At 40.7% G+C, this 24,173-nt stretch overlaps 2 protein-coding genes across 3 annotated transcripts; one reads left to right on the top strand and one right to left on the bottom strand.

Moving 5' to 3' along the window:
* Positions 1-291: 291 nt before the first annotated feature.
* On the bottom strand, positions 292-13,400 carry ADAT2 (adenosine deaminase tRNA specific 2). 2 transcript variants are annotated; one of them, XR_004426239.1, is made up of 7 exons: positions 13,256-13,400; positions 12,095-12,199; positions 4,853-5,003; positions 3,634-3,740; positions 2,009-2,081; positions 1,803-1,928; positions 292-707 (listed from the first exon to the last, which is right to left on the bottom strand). XR_004426239.1 is itself a non-coding variant. In XM_033143916.1 (6 exons), exons 1-6 carry the CDS (start codon positions 13,325-13,327, stop codon positions 1,888-1,890), a joined length of 549 nt encoding a protein of 182 aa, XP_032999807.1. In that variant the 5' UTR covers positions 13,328-13,400; the 3' UTR covers positions 1,623-1,887. The 2 variants fall into 2 exon arrangements, 1 of the variants encoding a protein (XP_032999807.1); XM_033143916.1 differs by lacking the exon at positions 292-707 and having other exon boundaries at positions 1,623-1,928.
* A 123-nt stretch (positions 13,401-13,523) lies between these two features.
* On the top strand, positions 13,524-23,601 carry PEX3 (peroxisomal biogenesis factor 3). The gene is made up of 12 exons (XM_033143923.1): positions 13,524-13,680; positions 15,380-15,511; positions 16,958-17,039; positions 17,594-17,637; positions 18,724-18,848; positions 19,592-19,658; positions 19,757-19,811; positions 19,919-20,087; positions 20,341-20,411; positions 20,937-21,059; positions 22,190-22,286; positions 23,221-23,601. The coding sequence occupies exons 1-12, from the start codon at positions 13,608-13,610 to the stop codon at positions 23,302-23,304; spliced, it is 1,122 nt and encodes a 373-aa protein (XP_032999814.1). The 5' UTR covers positions 13,524-13,607; the 3' UTR covers positions 23,305-23,601.
* The last annotated feature ends 572 nt before the right edge of the window (positions 23,602-24,173 follow it).

Below are 24,173 nucleotides of genomic sequence, written 5' to 3' on the forward strand. Positions count from 1 at the left end.
CTATTAATCAAATATATTCATCACACAAATTATGTCCCAGGTGCTATGCAAGGCATAGAAGGGACATATTCTCTACCCAGACAACTTACCATTTAAAGGTTAAATCAGTTTGCTTATTGAAATGCTGTATTTGAAATCAGTGGGGCCTAATTCCAAGTTTAACGCTTAAGAAATGAGGTGCTAATATAGCTACTTTAAAGTTACCTCCCCCCCCCAAAAAAAATTGCCCTTCTGCCACACACAATGTGAAATTATTATATGTCAATGAAAGCTAAGCATGGGAGGCAAGTGACAGATGTATTCATTTTTATTATTTAACCATCAGGAACATACTTCATCCCTTTTCAGAATTTGTTTTATCTATTTAATAGAGAAATAAAATTAGTGCAACAACTGTGGCTCTGACTTTTCTAACTATTGGAACTGTCCATAATATACAAATCTACAAGGCACTGCTTGACTGCTTCCCAGCCTGTTGAGTTGCTCAGCATGCACATTCTCCAGGAATAAGAGCTCCATGTCAAACTGCTGGGCCATTCATTATTAGAACAGCAAGGCCCTCTTCTGGATTGTAATCATAATACGGTCAAGGAACAACCCAATAAGCACTGAAGTGCCAGCTCTGAGCTTTAGGCATTTTCCTGCTTAGTTACCTTATACTAAGAAAAGTTCCTCTGGAAATCTAGTTCTCAATATTCCTCTTTGACCTTTTTTTTTTTAACAATAAAGCAATACAGTATATAAATGTTGTGAAACAGAATATTCACTCAAAAAATTATGGGTATGCTAGACTTCAGTTTTCAAGGCAGTTGTCTATCACAAGCATATAAGAAAAAGAAACTGTCTGTTTGGCTAACTGCAGTGACAACGTAACCTGAAAAAGTACACATGACCAAACTTGGTCATAAACAATCGTTTGTCAACTCAGACATCATGAACAAACCACAGCCAAGCTTTCTTAATCATGAATGTCTTAATTGAGCTCAATATAAACAAGCCGTTGTCTGGGATTTGCTAGCTTACCTTCGAATTATTCCAAATTATGTATACATTGGAAATGTGCACTACAAAGTGATGAGGAAAGCAGGTTTACTTTTAAGTAACAAACTCTAAATCTGTCTAGGATACAAGGGAAAGGGCTGCAGCACAGTGGAAGAGCACCTGTTTTATGGTGAGAAGGTCCCAATTTCATCCCCCTGTTTCCAGTTAAGTCGTCCATAGGTGTTGCCAACCAGAATACGTAATCCTGGCCTAGACAGACCAGTGGTCTTACTCAATATGACAGCTTCGTATGTCTTAGAGCTAATAAGACTGGTCCTCATGACAGTTTTCGGCACAACAGCCACTGCTCACAAAAGTTTCTAGCTGCTGGCGCCATGAGTGGATGTGGTGGTTCTGTCCTGGCTGATGGGGCATGCAGAACTCTGAGACCACTGAATTTTTGTATGTTGTTAAGGTGTTTAAATGTAAACAGAACTTTGTATGTGCTCTGGCTGGTATATCGTCATGTGTGTGCATGGCATCAGTGGCAAGAAGTCAGCATACCTGCCAAACTAAGGACTTTCGGGATAGTTGGTCTTCCAGCAGCTGATCAGTTCAAAATTAGTAGGGCTACAACAGTGTCATCTTAACTATTTAATTATTGAAGGATACCACTCCTTTCTATTGTTCCTTATAAAAAGCCAAACATTTTAACCAAAAGCCATATTTGACAATTTGATTATTATCTTTCAATCGGTGATACTTTTGGACATTTTACAGAGTAACAGACATGCTTTTCTTCACCTCTCGGGGCTAAATACCATAGCTGAGGGAAGGTCAATCCTGGCCAGCCTTTTCAAAGACTTGTCATTCTTCCAGCTTTGCTTTACTTTCCACTACAACCACTCATTTACTGCATTCCTTTCTTCGAACTTTTGATTTTGGTGCTGCCACAAGAAAAGAAAACATAAGCATTAATATTCAAAGATGCAAAAGCCAACATGAATTAGAACAAGAAGGTACTTACCATTTGGATTTTCTTGTCTGTAGAAGGTTTTCAGCATTTCAACAGCTTCTTCAGATCGATAACCAGCTATGCACTGTAGAGATTGGAATATTTTGCTCATAAGGCCTCCCAGATTAACCAGCTTGTATCCCAAAGAGGTTATCTGACTCTTTAGTACCATAAAGAACTTCAGCAGAGGTGGCTACTGACATCACTGTGTTCAACTTCCAGGGGCAAAAGAAAATCCACTGAACAACTTCATACTGGAGGTTTGTTTTTTTTTTTAAAGGCAAAGCAGTACCTTTCAATAATAAAAATGGCTTACCACTGAGGGTATCCAATTTACACATGTAAATAGCATGTTTCCAAACCATTATTATATTCATCTTGACTGGCTTACAGATAATAACCGTAGTGTGATAGCCTGGTTTGTAGGGATAGCTTAAAATAACAGTTTCCTGGTTTGGACATTAGAAGCAACTGTGGTTTAACAAGCCTCCAAAGTAATGAATGAAGGCATATGAGAGAAGGGAAGTGAGAGTGTGCACATACACAGGCTCTTCCCAGTCCAACCAACCATGGTTTGTTGAACAGGAATCTATGAGTTTGTGCCAAGGAACTTGCATTTGTGGATGTGTTTTTCCCCTAGCAGCAAAACGACCTTGACCTATCAAAATAATTTTGTTATGTTGCAACTTTTCCCACTCACAAATCTTTCCCTATTGTCATTTATTTCTTGACATGTGTGAGTGAAAGTGACAGTGCTTACACACATACACAAAATAGGATGCTTTCAATGAATGCCCTAATTTAAACAGTATGCATGCACATGGTGGAATAATTTATACGCAGCCATTAACTGCAATTGTTTGAGAATGAAAATCAAATTTCTTAAATGCAAGACATTTCTTCTCACATAGTTGCCATGATGTAGAGCTAGTATCACTATGCTAAATATCAGGGTAAATAAAGTGCCTTTTTTCTCTTTTAAACAAAATTACAATCAATTCTGGTACTATAATGGTTTCCAACTATTCTGATATACCTTCATCCATATAAAGTGTATTATTTATTAAGTTTACAACCTGCTCTTTGTTTTTAAAGGGAGGATACATAAGATTTATTGTGGTCTTCCATCCATAGACTCAGATCCATTTACCTTCACCAATGCTGCACAAATAAATGCTTCCTAACCATTCACTGAATCCATTTTGATTGTAGCTAATTTTACAATTTATGGCTTGCATTCCCTCACACCTCAAACAAGGATGAATTATACTCTTCTCTATAAAATAAAGGAGCCCTGAAGATGCTATATTATGGAAGAACACTCCAGCCTGCTATTTCTGTTTGGGGGTGGGGGTGGGGGGTGGGAACAGAGTGGCTTCTCTAGATCCTAAAGCTATTTGCAGTCCCTCTAAATGTTGATTCAGCACCAAACTATCACTGGAGAAATGCTGACACAGTGGTGCTAAGGATGAATTTCAGTGGTAGTTTCAGAATTAAAGTACTGACAACAATGCACCTTTAGAATAATTTCTCTCTGGATGAGGTTGTACCATCAACCTGCACTTGGTTCTTCTACACACTTTCATTTTTTTTATTAAAAAAAAAAACCCCACACACATCAGTAACAAGTATTTCACCTGGAATGGTTCCCCTGTGTCTGTTAAGGTAGCAGAAGAGATGTTCAAAACTGAACCACAGCCTCCGAATCGTTCGTTTTGGCAGCCATATACAACCAGTGGGATTTATATATGTAAATTAAGAAAAGGAGTATAGAATAGAATGATCCTCATTTAATAGGTTATATAGTTGTGCTGGTCTCAAACCCATACCTCCCTCCTTTCTCATGTATGCCATAAACTCCTCTTTTCCACAGACACACTACTGCCTGGTCATATCTCTGGGCAAAACTTCCCCCACTCAATTCAACTCCTTTGCTGCTAATTCACTGTTCCCCTCTGCCCACAATCTGAGAGCAATAACTACCACTACTGTATCCTTTCCAAATTTCCTAACCTAGGCTTGCCATACGTCAGGAAAATTCCTGACATGTCCTGGTTGTCTGGTGTAAAAATTGCGTCGGGGGAATTGCCAAAATGTCAGGGGAAACCCAGATGTATGGCAACGCGATGGGGGGGGGGGAAGCAGTGGAAGCAGCTCCAAAAGCTTAAAGTCACTTTTTTGTGGGGGGATTTCCCCCCAAAAAAGCTCAACAATGTGGGTTTGTTTCCAAAAAAGCTAAACAATTTTGGGGTCCTCAAGAGCAAACCAGCTGGGTGAGCAGGTTATGCTTGCTGAACAACTTTGCGGGTGTCAGGAATTTTGCTTACTGAAATACAGCAACCCTATCCTAACGCAGAACAGAGATGGCACAATACACTTTGGCCCCTGAGACACAAGCACCACACAGGGATGGTAATAATTATAAACTAAGTCATGATAACGCCAAAGACTGCCACCTGATGCATGCTGCCTCACCCTGCTTCATTGTAGCATTGGCTACACCCGGCACCCATTCCTTGCTTAGACTCACCCACACAAATACTTGCTAAATTAAACTTCTTCTCCATAGGCCCAGAACCTGGGGAATAACAGAGGGAGAGGGACATAGAAATGTGCTCTGCTTGTTGGCTTTCCTAGGATCTGGTTCAGCACAGTAGGAAACAGATGCTGGACCAGTTACGTCTTTAAACTTGTCCAGCGCAGCTCTCCTTACGCCCATCATCTCTGCACAAATGAATCCCCTTAGACCCAATGACACAGGCCTCATGACAACATAGAGCTGCCCTCTGTTAGCTTGTTAGCAACCAATACGTGAGATGAAATTAACATACCAATGGATAATTTTCCAAAGGATACTCATCATTCGCAGAGCAGCTGCACACATTATACAGGGCTCTACAGTGACATATAGCACTGTGTTCACAAAGACTTCCTTGGGTTCCTTCTTGTTCTGACGACACCAGTCCATGACCTGATCAATTGCTACCATTTCTGCATGGCGAGTAGCCTGTGGGGATACAGGGAAATAACATCAGTATTTACACCAAATAGTAATGTATCAATCTGAATTCCTGCTATTTTTAGTAGGAAGGTAATAGGGTAGGATCTTCAGTGATGCCAAAGCTTAACAACTAAAACCATATACAGTGGTACCTCATGTTGCAAACGGGATCTGTTCCGGAGCCCCGTTCGCAACATGAGCAGAACGCAACGTGAAGTGCCACGTCTGCGCATGTGCGCGGTGCGATTGGGCGCTTCTGCGCATGACGTCATTTCGCGCTTCTGCGCTTGCGTGAATCGCTGAACCCGGAAGTAACCCGTCCCGGTACTTCCGGGTTTGGCGCGTTCGTATCCTGTGATGAACGTAACCCGCAGCGGCCATAACATGAGCTATGACTGTAAAAGATGGTCATAATAACCACAGAAATTTCATTTCAAAGCGGTAAATTTCCTCTTGTAAAATAGAAAAGCAGAGTATGTTGTTGGCACTTTATTGAAAGGTTCTTCCTTATCAACATCTGTTATAAAGGGAAAACACACATCTGTTTCTCTTTATCCTTGGTTAACAAATGTTGTGTTAATCAGCTTTTCCATTATTGAAAACATCCCGGTTTTTACCCAGATTTCCATTTATGCAAGGACAGAGAGGTCAGACAGAAAGTGGCCAGTTGGGGGGAAATGCTGAGCTACAGGCAAAATGCTTTTCCTACTTGTCAAGATATCAACATTCTTATTTTGTATCTAAATCAGTCTATGAATAAATATGAGGGAGACAATGAGACCTACTAGTCATAAGAGCTCAAAGGATACCACAGAAGGCATCCTCCCTCTTTCAACAGCTTTAGGCATGTTCACATATTCCATCTACAGTCACTTTCAATTAGGAGCATTTGCTTCTAGGCTCAACAGAATGTCAGTATTGTTCAGAGACAGACCGAATACCTCCATTTCATTCATTTATTTACATTTTGGTATTCTTTACCCTGCTCATAAGCTGACAAGGCTTACATAAAAAATTCATTTAAAATAGGAACAACAAGAAGACACACACAGAGAGAGGGGGACAGGATTAAAAAAAACAAGAAGGAACAAGATTTGGGAAGATAAAAAGAGCAGACTCAATGTCTCTGGGGAAAACACTTCAGTGCTCGGAGGCTACAACCATTGATCTGGCTTCACTTCCAATGGCAGTGGGACCAGAGAAGAGGCTCTGAGGATCAACGTCATACTTGAACAGATTCATGTAGGAGAAGGTACCCAAGATTCAAAGTCATTTCAACCTTTAGAGACTAAAACCAGCCCAAAGGATTGTGCTCAGAAATAGACTGGGAGCAGTTATTTCAAGGCTGGCAAGTTATGATCTGGATGTCAGTTCTCACTTAGCAGCCTAGCCACTGCATTCTGAACTTACTGTTATGTCCATTCCTCAAACACAACCCCATGTACAAAACATTATACTTGCCTGAATAGGATATTAGCAAGAGCATGGATAGGAACTGCAGTTGGTGCACTAGCCTAAATGCTTTAATACACCATTTAGCGTCAAAACAGAAAACATATTTTGATAAGAGAAGTTTAAAGCTATTTAAGGCTGCTTGGCTTAAGATAAATGAAGCCTATATATTTCATTGAATTCCACTTCTTTACCACTCTGTTGCTGTTAAGATAGTGATCAAAGACAGAAAGCAAATTAATCATTGGGTAGATTTATTACTGTTCTGATTTAATATAAGTTTGCCTTGCAATAACTTGTTCCACAAATGATTTCAGATCAAAGTAGAGATCTAAAAGTGAATAACTGATAACAAGTACATACCAAACAGAATTATTAGTATCTTATGCATTTGTCTGTAAACCAATGTTATAAGACAGCTTTGCAAATGAATTTATATTTTAGCCAGCCTTCCAAAAGATCAGATCAGCAGATGAACAGCATCAAGCACTCCAGGAAATGTTCAGCCCCCTTCCTTATCCCAGAGCTGACACTATGATGATTATGATTATGATTATGATTATTATTTTATTAAATTTTGTTTACTGCCCATCCAAAGATTTCAATGCAATTCACAGCACCCCTACACACCTAATAGCCCTCTCAGTTCTTGTACTTCCCTTTTATGAATCCAGTCATGATCTGCATTTTGGAGGGGAGGTTTGCTATCGCAGCACAGCTTTCCCCCTCCCAATCTCCTCCTTATGGGGACTCACATGGAACCCATTCTTGTGAATGAATTTGCCACACACGTCTTATTCTTTTAGCCCCTCCAGCTACGCTGATAGCCTCCAATGGTGGGAATGGGCAACTACTACACTACAGCAGTAACCAAGGGGGAACTTAAGATATATACGCATTAGAAACTATTCTTATCATCATGCTAGTCCTATAAAACAAGGGACAGACTGTCAGACTAGGAGTGTTAATGTATTAGGATACTGGTTTAAATACACCGTGATTTCATGCTGTACTACACTAGCTACTTCTTATTAGAATGATCTTGTTATTTTTCTATAAATTAACTCTTTTTGGAACAATTCTGTGTGAGCGTGTATTTGTGGGTATAGGATAAATTAAGCACGGGTTCAGGGCAGTGCGCAATCATCTCTACACAAAATATCTTACTTCTCAGGAGGTGGACAGACATAGGAACTCCCACACACACATGTAACAGTTTGATCATAGAAGTCCTACATATATTGGGCACAGTTTATTTGAAATAATGCATCCTAATATGCATCTTATGTGGTTATATTGCCATCACCACAATGCAGTTAGATCATCCAAGGAAGTACAATAGTGTACTTTCATGACTCTCCCTGCCATCCAAGGTTACACTGTTACCGTGATGCTTTGAATTTTGCCCTTGATTGTGAGCAACTCAATGTAATGGTCATTTGAGTATGCTATGTAATATATGCATACTCAAATGACCAATCTGGATGCCAGAGGTTATCGCTGAAACATCTTCAAGGGCAAACCAGGTGGGTGGGCAGGTTATGCTTGCAAGTGAGGTTTAGCGTGCCAGATAACTGTTACAGCCAAAAAGAACAATGCACGTTCAAACAGAAACAGAAGCATGTTGAAGGAAAAACAAGTGCAGGCAAGGAAGCTGCCAGAGGGAAAAACATGCTGGTAATATTTGCTCTACCTCCTGCCAGACAATTCAGAAGGGTCAGCTTGGAGAAGTATTGGCTGCTCTACCCGAAAGGACAACTCCCCCAGCTGCAGATTAAAACAAGTCTATTATGCCATTCAACATACAATCCAGCTCAGGATAACTTCTCACATTTTGTACTCAGGCACAGATACCAGAGCTTTAAAAAACCACACAGCCACAACAAAAACATGCATTTTGTGAATGGAATACTGTCAGTAAACTGTAACTTTTCTTGGCAAACGTTTATAAAAATAAGATGAAAAACGCATCAACTTTTGATCAGAAAAACTTTGAGATAGTTAACAAAGTTAAAATGTTTTTTTAAAAATAAACAAACACCACTGTATCATCTTTTCAGCTTTAGCTGTGTCCTGAAAATATTTCAGTGAAAAGCTGCTGCTTTTAAGAATTATACTATTTTTTAAAAAAAGTTTTAATTCAAATGCAGTTGCATTAACATGCAGAAAGGCCGGATACAATTATGATAAAAACACAGAAGCTGAAACAACAAATCAAAGGACCAAAAGTAATGAAAATGAATTCTTTTTTTTTTTCATAATCTTTTTATTAATTTTCACAAATGTACATTATATTTACAATTTGTTACATATAAGTCGTCATGTATTTTGGCCTCTTCAGGCCTGGACTTCCAACAATCCTTCCGTCTGGTTTTAACAATACAAGTCTTTGTTTTTATATTTATTCTGTAAATTATTGCTTTTATTTTCTTATCTTAAATAATTTATCTTTATTCATCATACAATAATATTCATTTTTGACTACAAAGCTTCCTGTAAACCTATCAACGTATTCATTTGTGTATATTTCTTTAAATAATTTGTAAACTTCCGGCGGCGACACCATCGCCGGGTGGTCGAAGGCTGCTTCGGGTCCGAAGCGCCTTGTCCATCCCGGGGGTTAGGAGCCGCGCTACCGCAGCGCGCGGCTCCGGTTGGGGTGCGGGAAGAGTGTCCCGCACCCTGGGCTCCCCGGCTGCGCCCGCGGAGGCTCCGAACCCTTCCCCTGCCCCCCTGTAAAGGGGGAGTGGGGGTGAAGGGACAACGGAGCCGGGCTTACGGGGATATGCCCCAACCGGGATGCAAATGCGGCGGCAAAGCCCGCGGTGAGTGTCTAAGTTCTACCTGTGAAGAATGGAGCTAAAGGAACCCGGTGGTCGTGAGTAAATAATCTTGGCAGAAATCGTGTTTTTGGAACGATCCGGGGGGAAGGAGAAAGGCAGCCTGCCTCCCTCCCTTCGAGCCTAAGAAATTAACCAATTTGAGGGATTGCTGCCACAGAACTGGTTATAAAGTATTTAAAATCGATACATGAGACTGGCAAACTTTTTTCTTGGGAAGCTAACTAGCGGAAAATATCTCTATTTAAAGTTGCGGTGTTTGCGCTCCAGCTTAGGAAAATGGCGACGAACAAAGAGACAGGAGAAGAAATATGATACCCACTTCCTCCTCCTCTGCCAGTATGCTGGGTTTCGTCCTTGAACTGGTATTGAACTCTGGACTAACAGATGAACAAAGGCTCACTGCCTTGAAGGTGGAACTACTTTACAGAAAAGTTAAAGTCTTGTGTGGGGGTCTGAAATGGAACCAACTGCCCACAGAGGAGGCTAACAAAACTTTTGACACTTTGGAAGAAAATCTTGTCAAAGAGCTGAGAGGATGGATGGAAAGATGGAAAGAAATGAGTGAGCTACTTCGGAGAAGAAATTCGCTTGTTGGGGGTGGCAGCCCCAAGGCGATGTCAAGATTTGCTATATCCAGTCCCCGAGGTGTGAGCTCGGGGGCCAGGGACAGAGAATTAAGGTATTTACAAGAAGAAAAGGAATGCTACAAAGAACCGGAGAAGCTGAGAGAGGGAGAGTTGGACACCTCGGAGCTCGTGGCAAGGAGAGCTTTGGACTATGCCTGGATCTGTGGACGTTTGGAGAGGGAAGATGCATGGAAGTTCAGTGCTGATGCCATCAGGAGAAGAAGAATGGACAGAGGGGGTGTGGGGTGATGTATTAAGCAAAATCTAAAAGTAATCTGTTATGGTACTTTGAAATTGGAGGGTGAACACTGTCAACAATAGTTTGTTTTATTATCTGTTTGAATATGAAAAGAGATATTTTAAGTTTTTATGTTATTAGCAGCAGTTCAAAGGACAGAAGAGATAGATTTGATGAGGATGATCTGTGAGGATTTATGAGGATGTAGTATAAATAAAGTCGATTTAAGTGGTTTAAGTTTATAGATTAAGACGATTAAGATTAAGATGAAGATTAAGATGAATATTTTTCTTTATATATATAATTAAGTTTAATTTTTTAAATGAAGAGGTTAAAAAGTAGATTATGGATATAAACTCGAAGGTGAAAAGGCAGGGGAAGTCAACTGTCAAGATTGGAAAAAGAAATTTTTTTTTTTTTTTGGAGATGTCTAATTAAGAAGGAAAATCATGGCAATTTTTGTATTAGATGTGTAATTGTATTTGTTTAGTATGTGTATAAATGTAGGTGTGGTTAAGGTTGTATGTGGTTATAAGTAAAAATGTCAATAAATTCTTATAAAAAAAATAAAATAAATAATTTGTAAATTTTTTCCAATCTTCAATAAATTTTTGGTCTCGCTGGTCTCTGATTCTCCCTGTCATTTTATCTAACTCCGCATAGGTCATCATTTTCAAAATCCATTCCTCTTTTGTTGGCGAAATTTCCTGTTTCCAATTTTGGGCCCATAAGATTCTGGCTGCTGTTGCCATATATTGAAACAATTTTATATCGTCTCTTTTAATTCCTATACCTGTTATACCCAATAATAAAGACTCTGGTTTTTTGGCAAAATTATATCCTAATATTGCTTTCATCTCATTGTAAATTTCGTTCCAATAACTCTTAACTTTTTGGCATTCCCACCACATGTGATAGAGAGTTCCCACCTTTTCTTTACATTTCCAGCATTTGTTGTTACCTTTGTGCATTTTTGCCAATTTTGCTGGCGTTATATACCATCTGTACCACATCTTGAACATATTTTCTTTTAATGTATTACAAGCCGTAAATTTTGGACCTTCTCTCCAGAGTCTTTCCCAATCTGTCATCATAATATTATGCCCAAAGTCCATTGCCCATTTAACCATAACCGATTTCACCTCCTCATCTTTCAATTCCCATTCCAGTAAATTTCTATACATTTTAGACAGTATTTTGTGGTTATTACTAAGTATTTCTATCTCAAATCTTGATTTAACATCACTAAAGCCATTTTTCTTCAAATCGTTTCTAAATATTTCATTTATTTGATGGTAGTGTAGCCAATCCTTTACATATTCTTTGACTTCTTCATATGGTCTTAGTTTCCAATTCGCTCCATCTTTTTTGAGTAGTGTTTCGTATGTTGGCCAATTCTCTCTCATATTTGTCTTTTTTAGGGACATCATCTCCAGTGGTGAGAGCCACTTTGGAGTCTTTCTTTCTAATAAATTTTTATATCTCTCCCATACCTCATATAAGGGTTTTCTGAAGACGTGGTTTCCAAATCCTTTATGTACCTTGATCTTATTTTGCCATAGGTAGGCGTGAATTCTCAGCAGCATTCAGAAATCAGTGCTATGCCAAATGCCTTGTAGAAAAGGAATGTTGTCATGGCCCTTCTGAATTACAGTAGGAAGGATGCCAGGTGATATTTCTCCTATGGGAAGATGTTCAAGAGTTGCAGAGAACTACTGAGAACACAGTGCTTTACACACCTACCGGTAATTTCCAGAAAGAAGGAGCACAAACATGCAAATATTCCAGAGACAGCAGTGTACATATGCCACTCAGAAGTTACACAAGATGCATGTTTTTGGACTGCAAAAATGATTACAATTATACCAACTTAAGGAGTTTTTACCCGCATATGTAGTGCAGTGACTTAAATTAGCTTAATTTAGTTAAATAACTTACATTTTTAGTTTCATTAACTTCATTCTTTCCCTTCCCTATGATCTCATTATTGTAGACCATGAGGCAACCAACAGGTACTTCACCACTCTCTAGTGCTTCTTTAGCCTATCAGACACAAAATGAATCAAGAGGAGCAGCTTTATCACTGATTATATACACCAAGGCAAAGTACATTGCATTCCAAATCCTCCCACCCCACAAGCCAGCATTAAGAAAGCAGCCAATTCCAAAATATTCTTACCCAAGGTTTACTCTCAAGAGTAAGGGTGGAAATTATTCTTTTCCCCACTTTTCATATAATAAGCAAAGGCAGCCATGTTAGAACACAATAAAAATTCAAAAACCCACATTAGGGCAATGTCTGGCAAACCACAATAATATCACAAATTTGAGTGCATGCTTTCCAAGTTCTCCTGAACTTTTCATCAGGCTAGATGTTAAATGAAGCCAAAATGCAGGGGAGGGAAGAGAAGAAGAGAACTATATTTTGCTACCCCTTATCTACGTCTATCCTTAGAATGAGCTCAGGCTTGTTAGAGAAGTTACAAACAAACAAACAAACAAACGCTTCTTTGGCTACGTTCGAAACAATAGGAAGAACAAGCAAGTAGTAGGTCGTCTGCATGGAGATGGGAGAAATGCTGTTGGATGACAGATAGAAGTCGGAACTGCACTTCGCCTGTCTTAACCTAAATGGAAAGCAGTGTCCATCCTGGTGATAACGTAATAGCCGATGCAGGGAGGATGTTGAAGCCCAAGACAGGATGGGGGGGGGGGGAGGTGGTAAGGTAACACCTAGCTAGTTTAAATGAATTCAAACCTTTAGGGCCTTATGAGCTGCACCCAAGGGTACTAAAGGAAAGACACACTTCCTTTATCCATACATGTTTCGCATGGCCCTTGAGAGAATCTGCACTGACAAGGGGTTTGTGGGCTTCCCCTAGGCCTAGTGGCACCTGGAAGACTGGATGCTGTACTGAGTGTCCTTGATGGGCCTCTGGCCTAATCCAGCTCCTACACCCTTAGATGACAACAAATCATCTGTCTAGGCATTTAACGCGCCATGGGACTCCTTTTTGCTTTCGAGGAGCATCACAGCCACAAGACTCACGTGGCAGCCCTTTTATCCAGTCCCTCCGCTCCCCACCCCCACTCACTCACCATGTTTACCGCGAGGTCCATCCAGGCCTGCCTTTCCCCTGCGGCCACCGCTCGCCCCTTCTCCGCTTCCATCTCTCTATAGAGGCGAGCGGGGCCGCCGCCAACACTACAGCCCCGGAACGGAGAGCACGGAGCCGATGTTTCCGGGGGGGGGAGGGGAAAGGATCCGGATCTACACGGACCGCGTAGAGGTGGGGGACTAGAATGCAGGTAGGAGGCGGAGCGGCAGCAACCGCTGCCTTCCCTTTGCGTGGCCGACGTCTGGGGCGGGGCTTGAGGCTTTGCGGCGGCTGCGCTACGGCGAAGAGGCGAAGGAGGCAGCGCCGAGCCCTTGCTTTCCGCGGACGCCGCGATGCTGCTGGCCGTGTGGGGCTTCCTCAAGCGCCACAAAAAGAAATGCTTCTTCCTGGGCGCCTTCGTGGGCGGTGAGTGAGAAGACACCCCCCCCCTTTGCCTTCTGCTCCCGCGTCCTCCTCGGTCTCCGCATAGCCCTCCTTAGCCCTTCCCGAGGAAGGGGGCCTTTGGCTGGCTTGGCTTCTCACCCAGTGCCGGATTTATGTATAAACTAAACAAGCTATACCTTAGGGCCCCCAAAAAAATTAAAGGGGAAAAAAACCTGGATGTACATTTCCAAAATGTAAGATAAAACCTACATACAGCAACAGTGGCAAATTGCTTTAGATACCTGTTAGGTCCATAAATAACCATATAGCATATATTCAACACAAAATTAGCGACAATTTGTTGTTGACAAAGGACAGCTGGACATATAAAGGGCCCCATTACCTTAAGTAGCTTTCGGCCTTATCAAACCTAAATACGGCCCTGTTCCCCCCCATATGCTCCGCCTCCCCCCATTCACACCCAGACCTGCTGCCTTGTTCCCTGAGATTGCAACCCCCCCCCCCATCTCTCAGCAGTAAGCCCTACTGTTTTTAGTGGGGCTTACTCCCAGGTAAGCGTCGCTACCTGCCCAAGCAATTATAGCACTGGATGTCTGTGTGCGGTTCTTTATCTTTTTGAGTTCACATGATGTCGCGCCAGTTATAATACCAACAACCCTGCTAAGCAGGCCAGTGCTAGCATTCCTGCATATTGTAAGGCAGGGGCTGAAGTCGACAGAAGGCCACTTGCTTCTGCTCTATGGTGGCCACACCCCTTCTCTCCCAGGCTGCGGCTCCTGCTGTTTCTCCCTCCTTGTGCCTTTATTTCAGCTGATCTCCTGTGTCTTTTAACCATAATCTAGTGTGTCATCGCTCCTTTTCCCTGCCTTGAAAAGTAGTCCCCCGCCCCCCAAGAAAAAAATTTTAAGCTCAAAATTGCTGAAGGGGTTCAAGTTCAGGCCTGTTCCTTATTCACTCGTTTCAGATTATAACTTGTCTTAATTTTTCCTAACAAGTGCATGTATGGACTCATTCCTTCTTTTCAGATCAAAGTCTTTCCTTTTGCACAATCATCCTGTTATAACCAGCTCTTGGAGATACTTGCTGCTTCCCACCCCCACCCGCAATTTGTTTTTTGCTCTGTATTGGTAGGAAAACACTTTCCCCTTTATTGTGCTTTTCTGGATACGTACATTTCATGAGCTGATATGTTGTATTCTAAGTCATTAGAAGTTTATATTTAAAAATAGGGGAGTATGTGGCAGTAGCAGCCATTGTTTCATAACATACATTTGAAACAGCTATATATTCATTTGCCATGAATTAGCCTTTTCTCATCTCAGTATTCATCACTACTTAACCAGGGGACTCTATTTCCATTATCAGTTTGCTAAAAGTACTTAAATATTCTGTATAGTCAACTATTTTATCTGATTGTGTGAAACTATTACCAATAATTTTCTATCACAATCCATTGTAGGTTATTTTTGCCTGAGAAAGGGAAGACAGTCTGGAAATTAAGAACAGTTTTATTTAGCATATATGCTGTTTTGGTGATCCTGTACTGTGATGGGATCCAGCCTTACTTATGATCATTTAATCTAATTGTGAGAACTTGTTCTGGGTAACATTTTTACAATTTCTACTGAAATCAAGAGGAAAAAAAATCTTCTAAAGCAGAAGAAACTGTTTGGTATTTTTTTAGGCCTAAATTATGCCTCTTCTAAAATGCCTTTAATAGGAGTTTATGTACTTGGAAAATATGGACAGAAAAAAATGAAAGAAATCCAAGAAAGAGAAGCTGCAGAATACATTGCACAAGCACGAAGACAGTATCATTTTGAAAGTAACCAGAGGACTTGCAACATGACAGGTAAAGCAACAGCAGTCTCTTGGGATCAATTCAGTTCATATCATGGCTTTTGCTAACTATAGTGCACGTCACTTACCCACTGTTGGTTCATGTTTTCTCAGCACATATTAATTACCATAGTTTCTGTTGCCAGTTTGACAACTGATCACTGAACCTTGATTTGTCATGCCAAATCATAGTTAAACTTCCTTAACTATGGTTTGGTGTGTTGCCTAACTGAAGTGGTCTTTTTGATTGAGGTAATATAAACAGAACCACATAGAAGAAGAAGAAGAGTTTGGATTTGATATCCCGCTTTATCACTACCTGAAGGAGTCTCAAAGCGGCTAACATTCTCCTTTCCCTTCCTCCCCCACAACAAACACTCTTTGAGGTGAGTGAGGCTGAGAGACTTCAAAGAAGTGTGACTAGCCCAAGGTCACCCAGCAGCTGCATGTGGAGGAGCGGAGACACAAACCCAGTTCCCCAGATTACACGTCTACCGCTCTTAACCACTGCACCACACTGGCTCTCATAGTAGCTAGGATTTAAAAAATTGCATGTCTAGCTTCACATTTCCAGGGGGACTTGTTTTTTGTTAACAGCAGCCCCTTAAGTAGCATGGCAAACTACATTTAAAACTCATGAAGGACCATCTGTAGCCTAAGGTAAGTTGGGCCTTTATAGCTAATTTTGTTTTATTTTTCTGCACATTTTATGGGCTTTTCTTATGCTGTTCATCTGTGTTAAACTCCTATTTTTTAAAAGAAATCATATCCGTACTGAGCTTCCTTTACTCTAAAAGACTGAGATCATTTAGTCTCTATTCAGAAAATTAATTCTCCTGATTGCGAAAGTGCTCTTTGCACTTTGGCTCTGAATTCTTCCTTTTTGAAGAGGGGTAACTAAAGCTGGAAACAATGATATTAAAGGTGTCATTGTGCATACTTCTAGTTTGTGCTTTTTTTTGAAAAACAAAACAAATGATCCTTATATTTATTTCCCAAAGATCAAGAGTTGGATTCAAACTTGCAGTTCTTTGAATGGAACAGCTTCCCCTGTTTATGGAAGGTTCTGAGATCCAGCAGATGCTTAGCTGGAGAAAGAGAAGGGGAGGCCATTTTAGTCTATTCCCCCTATAGTTTACCACTTCCTGTGCTGTTCCCAACACTCTAAAGCAGTTTCCCATGAACTGCTATAGCAAATGTGGGAAACCTTTAACTCTTCAGATGTTGCTAAACTACAATTTGCATCAGCCACAGCAAACATGGCCAACGACCAGGGATGTGGGAGTTGTAAACCACTGACATTTGGTGGACTAGATGCTCCTCACAGCTGTGCTAGAGGGAGGAGGAGGTATCAAAAAATACATACACATGTGATCAAACCCATTACTGAATAAATGATTTGTTTATAAGATTCTATGTACGCTGGTTACGTTCCTAATCATTTGCTTTTCATTAATAGTCCTGTCAATGCTTCCAACATTAAGGGATACTTTGATGTATCAACTGAATTCTGAGAGCCTCACTTCACTGCTGAAGAATAGGTAAGTGTGATCTGTTGATTTGGTTTGAATGCCTATTCTTTATATTTGGGCTATAAGTGGAATGTGCATATGTAACTATCATGTGGGGAAATTATTCCCTGCAACCTGAATCCCTGGATTGAAAACCTTTAAAGTTATTTTATCCTGATAGAGAAATATAAGAATTAAAATTATGTAGCACATTTTGTATCTAATATGCATTAGTGGGGAAATGATAATAAAAAGTATTTATGATGGATGTTCTATGAAACACGTAGAGGAAGCATAAAGCGAATTCCAGTGTGTTTCGGTTAGTTTGAAAAATGCTATTTGGAATATTATTTACAAAGGCCAGTTAGGGCTACATTTGTAAATTTCTTCAGAGACTCAAATCCCCAGGCTTGGTTAATTATATCTTCATTTTCCTCCAAGCATTTTGTCACAAGCAGTTTCAATGCTTGTTCATGCCTATATTAAAGTGAAATTTGAATTTTCACTTTAATATAGACAGAAATTGAGCTTTCTTTCTACCAAGACCATTCCTTTTAAATGTTTCCAATTTTGTGTTTTCTTAGACCAGCCAACAAATTAGAAATATGGGAAGATTTGAAGATTATAAGTAAGTTGAAAGGAATAATTATGCTCGTGATCCAGTGAGCCTATTTTTATGTATGCACATAGCAGAGCTTCTGGTTTTTCTTCAAAATGCAGCTCTGGCCCAGCTCCAGTGCATATTGCAATCTGTAAGCAGAACTATCAGATACGTGCTTCTTCAGAAGCAAGTGCTATTCTGTTCAATGAAGTTTACTACAAGCTCATTATGCATAGGATTGCAGCCTTACATAGCATTCCTGTCCCCACCCCAATGGCTGCAGATGGTGTTGTCAGGATGGTATGTACTCGCCTGTCTACTGGCCTTCAGTGCCAGAGGTAGGCAGGAGGGAAAGGCTCTGCTTTGGAAGAGGCCTCAGCTTTGCCTAGACATGCACTGAGCAAGTGGTTCCCAACCTTTTTGATATGGCAACACCCAAGCCCAAACTCACATGGCATAGTGACCATCAATTTATTGTCTCGTGAATTTTTGACCTTCCCAAGTGTTAAAATGTGGAAATTGAACCTTTCTAACACATGTTAATGCAGCATTATAACATGCCAACGAAACAAAAAGTTGTTTGCTTACAAGGCCTGTGACCCACTTATACAGGTTTTGTGAGCCACTGGTTGGAAAATGCTGCACTAATCTCTCACCTGTGGTAGCCAGCAGAAAGCTCTAAAGTGGGGTACTAGCGGATTGGGATCAATGGGACCCAGCCCCCCTTGAGATATTTAGCTACACCAGCCTGGAGCTGATGTAGTGAAAATAATCTGTTCCACACTTTCCCAGCCCCTTGTTTGGATTGCATTGCCATGTTCTTGCAAGCCTAAGTAATAGGCTTGTAAAATTTGTCTTTGTTTGAGCTCATTGCATCTTAAGCTCTTGATTACCCAGAAGAAACACCTTTTTGAAGAAGACACGAAATACAGATAGCCCCTCTATCTGTATTTCTCTAGAAAGTTATGTTTCTAGAAAGCTCTAGAAAGTTGTTTCCTGCACATAAAACCAGAACGATAAACAATATTATTACTCTGCATTACTTTAGATGACATGCTGATTATTAGCTGTCCACTCTTTTTCATTTAGTATCGTTCCTTTTTCTGTTTAAAGGTTTTACAAGAAGCATTGTAGCTGTATATAGCACATGTATGCTTGTAGTTCTTCTACGAGTACAGTTAAATATTATTGGTGGATACATCTACCTGGATAATGCAGCAGTTTGCAAAAACGGCACAGTAAGTATATTCTTTGAGCAGTATATCAGTGATTGAAAAATTCAGTAAGGGTGCCTGTAATATGTAGAATCCAGTACATAGTATTATACTTACAGAAATCCAATTGATGCTTAATTATATGCTGAGGATGAAATACAACATCACAAGTGAGCTTTCTGCTTGCATGACAGGACTGCTCCTTCCTCTCCTCTCCCTGCACCCTCCCAAATGCAGAGGGAGGAGAGATTCTGTTGCATATGTGCTAGCAGATGGGGCACGACTGGGTATCATCAATTTATGAGTATTGGAAGATTAGAAGATTGGACTGATGCTAAAGAGCAGAGATGATGCTTCTTGAATTCCATTTTTGTGAACTCTCTGGCCCTCATAATTGGGGGGGGGGGGATTCATCCATTTTGTTGGTGTTGAATAAATTGACAGCACAGCAAAAAGGAAATAAATTTGGTGTTCCACGCTTGTGTGGTTGTTCCCAGCGTTAGCTCTTATTTATAACGAGAGAGGATCTATAAGACTTTTTTTAAAACAGAGATTTGAATTGTTCTGTCCTCTGTTGTTCTGTGTTTAAAGATGGCTGAGGCTGTTAAGATCCAGGGTATCTTGAGAGTGATGCCAGCAGCAGGAGAGCACAGAGAAGGCACAGGGAGGGAAATTCTGCATCCTGACTGGTTGTACAGACACATGGAGGATAAACACACTGTTCCATAAAGTAACAGAAACATTACAGAATGTTTTTCTCCTTATAGACACCTCTAGCTCCCCCTGAAGTCCAACAGCAATATTTATCAAGCATTCAGCACCTTCTAGGAGATGGTATGATACCTGTAAACCTCTTCCTACATAGTGCCAATATTTGCAAAGTTTGAACAAATGGGTAGCTAGTCTTCAGTAACTTTTTCCTTCTGCCTTAGGTTTGACTGAATTAATTACTGTGGTTAAAAAAGCTGTGCAGGATGCATTTGGGAGGTAAAAAAAATGGTTTTTAAAGAGGTTTTCATATGTATTTTTAAAGTAATTCATTGGGATGCATTCAATTGATGTGATAAATAATGTTTAACTCCTTCCCCTTGCAGTGTTTCTCTCAAACATGCTCTTTCTCTCTTGGATTTGGACCAGAAGCTACAAGAAATTAGAAAGGTGATAGAACAACCTGGAGATGGGTCGTCATCTGAAGACACTGGATCCCAGTCTCTGCTGTGTCATTACATGATGCCAGATGAAGAGAATCCATTAGCTACGCAGGTATTTTCATAGTATTGGGAGCAGGGAATCAAACCAAACCTGAAGTTGTTGGGGGCGGGGCAGAGATTGGCTCTGGGTTTTTTTTAAAAGTAGCAGAATTTAAACTTGAAACTCAAATCTTTTAGTTTGTTTTCATCTGAACCAGAACCAGACCTTCCCAAACAAAAAAGGTTCAACATAAATAAATTAATCCTGTACATTCAATTGGAGCACTATCCAAGTTGCTTTTATGATCTGTTGTTTGTCTTTCTAGGCCAGTGGACTTACAGAAGGAGATGTGGCTACTATTAAATTACTTAATGAGACAAGAGACATGTTGGACAGGTATGCAGCAAATGTTATCTTTGGCAACTTAGGCTAAATAAACTTAGGAAAGGAAAATAGGAAACTCACTTTTTATCAGAGTGGAGCAATTGAGAGTGATTTGCATAACAAAGTATCTTTAAAAAAAAAAAACCTTTCTCAAATGCTTTGATTCTCCACTTCCCTTGTCCCTGTTTGAGCAAACCACAGTTTGCTGTTTTATCCAAACTGAGAAAATATAGCTTGCCTCTAAACTGGGGGTTGAAACTTTGCTTCATACAGATGAGGGTGGGGAGTGAACTGGAGCAAGAAGAGCAGAGGAGGAACAAATAGGTCTCCAGTAAATTCTTCTAGGCCCAGCCAGAGAGGCCTGGAGGTGTCTGAAATGCCTCATTCCTAGCTTAGTGTTATGTTTGATCTAGCCTCATATCGCCATCAGCAGAGTATCAGTTTTATTGAAATTACATTTTAAATATGATTTCCAAAATACATAGGCATGTAGAGAAGGATTTATAGAACTATTATTATTTGATTGATTTATTCCAGTCCAGATTTCAATAGAGTTTTGAGTTCATGCATAAATAGAGGGTTCAGTCGCTTATTGGACAACATGGCAGAATTCTTCAGACCCACTGAACAGGACTTGTGCCATAGTAGTTCCATGAACAGGTAAACCTCTTTAAACATGTTTTAATATAAATGCTTTTCAATGTAGAAGAATCTAAGTATAGTCAGAGTTTTACTTACTATTCCACTATTATCGGTTTCTCCCAAAAACAGTTGGTTTCACCAAGATCACACAGCAACCCTGCCAAATGGATCGGTTTTAGGCTGAATTTTTAACAAAAACAATGTCTCAAACATAGTTTGGACTGTGCTCTTCTTCCAGCAAAATGTGTTAACCCTTTGTTTAATTATGAGTAATTAGCCTTAAATTAACTGATAGATCTGCTGTCTAGCAAGATTGAATACTCACTCAGACTCCACTAAGTTAATTTTCTTTTCAAATGCTTTTTGTTTAAAGTTCCTCTCCACTTCCTGAAAAACACACTGCACAAACTTCCTTATGGGAGACATTTGTTTTAACAAGCATAAAGAGAGCCATTTTGAAAAGAAAAGTAAAAGAAGGCACAATGCTTCCTTGTAATCAGGTGCAGTGTTGGCACTTTTGAATGGAAGTGGGAGACACACTCAGCTCCCCCACACCCTGAATCTTCATGCCGGCCATCAAATAAACCAACATGCATTGGCCAGTCAGGTGACCACCACACATAGGACCCAAGAGACTCCCATTCAGAAATGCAGTTACTATATAGCACCATATAGCTCAGTGGGTTAGAGCATGGTGCTGATAACGCCAAGGTAGCAGGTTCGATCCCCGTATGGGACAGCTGCATATTCCTGCATTGCAGGGAGTTGGACTAGATGATCCTCAGGGTCCCTTCCAACTCTTAAGATTTTATGAATCTATGCCACCTACTCACAATGTCTAATCTGGACCAGGAGCCAGACAGGGAGGGTGGCTAAATGAGTGTGTGTAGGCTGGAGAGCCTGTGCAACGGTTGGGGTTGTGTGCTGCCTGCTCCCAACTGACAGGGAGTGAGTGGTAGCATGGGCTGGGCTGGTGAAGGGCCCTTTTGAGCTTCTGGGGTTCAGTCAGTCCCCAGCTTGGCTGAGCTTTTCCCCTGGGCAGGTATTATGTGTTTACTATTCTTCTGAATCTGTGTATTGCAGAAGTAGCTAACAAGACAGACATTTATGTTGTGTAATCACATCTCTCTTCCCACCTTCACCTCCAGTCTTTCTAGTGTCAGTCTTCCTTTAGCCAAGATAATTCCAATAATAAATGGGCAGATTCATTCAGTCTGCAGTGAAACACCTAGCCATTTTGTTCAGGTAAGAAGACCTTTTTCTTTCTTTTTTTTAGCTTAATCTGTTATTTAATAGCTTTTCTGCACTTAGTTTTCAGGGTGTTTTATAAACAAAATTAAACAGTACAAATGGGGACAAATCCAATTAAAATAATTTCACACCGAAAAATGAAAATGTAGACCTGTCAGCCTGCTTTGTATTGTTGTCATTAGTATATTTTTAAGCCTATAAAGGTGCACTAAGCTCTGTACAAACAGTAAAGTTACATTATGACTTGTTGCTGTGGCTGAGAGCCAGTGTGGTGTAGTGGTTAAGAGCGGTAGACTCGTAATCTGGGGAACCGGGTTCGTGTCTCTGCTTCTCCACATGCAGCTGCTGGGTGACCTTGGGCTAGTCACACTTCTTTGAAGTCTCTCAGCCCCACTCACCTCACAGAGTGTTTGTTGTGAGGGAGGAAGGGAAAGGAGAATGTTAGCTGCTTTGAGACTCTTCTGGGTAGTGATAAAGCGGGATATCAAGTCCAAACTCCTCCTCCTCCTCCTCCTCCTCCTCCTTCTTCTCACATCTTATTAATCAAAATATGAAGAAATGTGCAGAGTTCAGGTTTGCACATTTTACACTGCATAAACACAGGAAGTGAGACTGCCAGGATGACACATTTTATTCTGAGTGGAAGAAATAGAATCCATTCCCCTTTTTAGTTACGCTTCCAGGTTGGTAATGGCTGAGGCCAAAGCCATTTTTAGTGTCCCTGGTAGATGATCCACATATGTAAGATAGAGCATTTCCCTCGTAACAGTTTTGGACTTCTCAGCCTCTAACAGTGCATGAAGTAATGTTCCAAGCAATTCTGTTAACCAGGCTTGAAGTGTTAACGGGGGGTTATTTGCTGATATTATACATCTGCTTGTGTTAAAAGAGAGTTGCTGTATTTGCTACATGAACATTCTCTTTCCAGGACCTCCTAATGATGGAACAAGTGAAAGATTTTGCAGCTAATGTCTATGAAGCTTTCAGTACCCCTCAACAACTAGAGAAATGAACTGCACAGCGGGGTGTACATATGAGCCGTAGTGCCCAGTCCTGTGAATACTTCATTTGATAACGAATCTCATCAGAATGGTACAAGATTACTAATCCCTGCAAAAAGAATGTCTTTTGAGAAAATCCAACAGTTAGGTTTTATATTGATAGAGCTCACCAGACTTAAGTAAATTTAAGGGGGAGTATCATGACACCGCAAGCCTTTGTGCTGAGGCAGTCTGAGTTACAAATCACTTGTTTACAAAAGACTAAAATAAATCTGCCTACAGTAAGTCCTCTCCCCCCCCCCGCCCCCGCCCCCATAAGAAGTACATCTGTCTTCAAAAGTGTGCAGGCAATGTCAGGCTTCTGTCTCTCTTGACCCAGTGGGGAGGTGGTTATCTTTGCCCAGTCTCCCCTCAACCCAGAGACAGTGGTTGACCTATGAAATGAGTTCACAAATTGGCTGCAGCAGGTAACACATTAAGAATGGGGGCGGGGGAGAGAACCACCACCACTGTACTCTGCACCTCTTCTCTTGGTGGCAGGGGAAGATCAGGAGTAGCTTGTCTCATCACCAATCAGCTGTGAAGCAGGGTAGAACATGTCCTATGTGCCCTTCCCCTATGGCAGTTGTAAGCCGTGAGAGGTTTCACTCGAAAGCTGATCATACCATCTACTACTATGAAAAGGGGAGGTGCAATCAAGCTTCCTTTACTCCCAGCTGTCTCTTCAACTAATTACCTGCTAGCCTGAGTAAGTCTAAGAATGTGAGAACAGGAGTAGGGTATGTGGCCTTCTGTGCTTTTGGCCACCGGTTCCAAATGCATATATTTAGAACATGGTTATCTTCTGAACAATGCAATGCTAAGTGCTTACTCTACTGTT

Source organism: Lacerta agilis, chromosome 3 (genome assembly GCF_009819535.1).
Source record: "Lacerta agilis isolate rLacAgi1 chromosome 3, rLacAgi1.pri, whole genome shotgun sequence".
Lineage (NCBI taxonomy): Eukaryota > Metazoa > Chordata > Lepidosauria > Squamata > Lacertidae > Lacerta > Lacerta agilis.

Bases quoted from the DNA above. Each gene is read 5' to 3' on its own strand.
- ADAT2 (XM_033143916.1), bottom strand. From the start codon at position 13,327: ATGGAAGCGGAGAAGGGGCGAGCGGTGGCCGCAGGGGAAAGGCAGGCC. The intron at 12,200-13,255 runs GTGAGTGAGTGG...TGTGTCTGATAG, and splicing joins TGGACCTCGCGGTAAACATG to GCTAAAGAAGCACTAGAGAG. The intron at 3,741-4,852 runs GTATCCTTTGGA...ATTTACATATAT, and splicing joins AGCTGCTCTGCGAATGATGA to AAATCCCACTGGTTGTATAT.
- PEX3 (XM_033143923.1), top strand. From the start codon at position 13,608: ATGCTGCTGGCCGTGTGGGGCTTCCTCAAGCGCCACAAAAAGAAATGC. The intron at 18,849-19,591 runs GTAAGTATATTC...TTCTCCTTATAG, and splicing joins CAGTTTGCAAAAACGGCACA to ACACCTCTAGCTCCCCCTGA. The intron at 22,287-23,220 runs GTAAGAAGACCT...TTCTCTTTCCAG, and splicing joins CACCTAGCCATTTTGTTCAG to GACCTCCTAATGATGGAACA.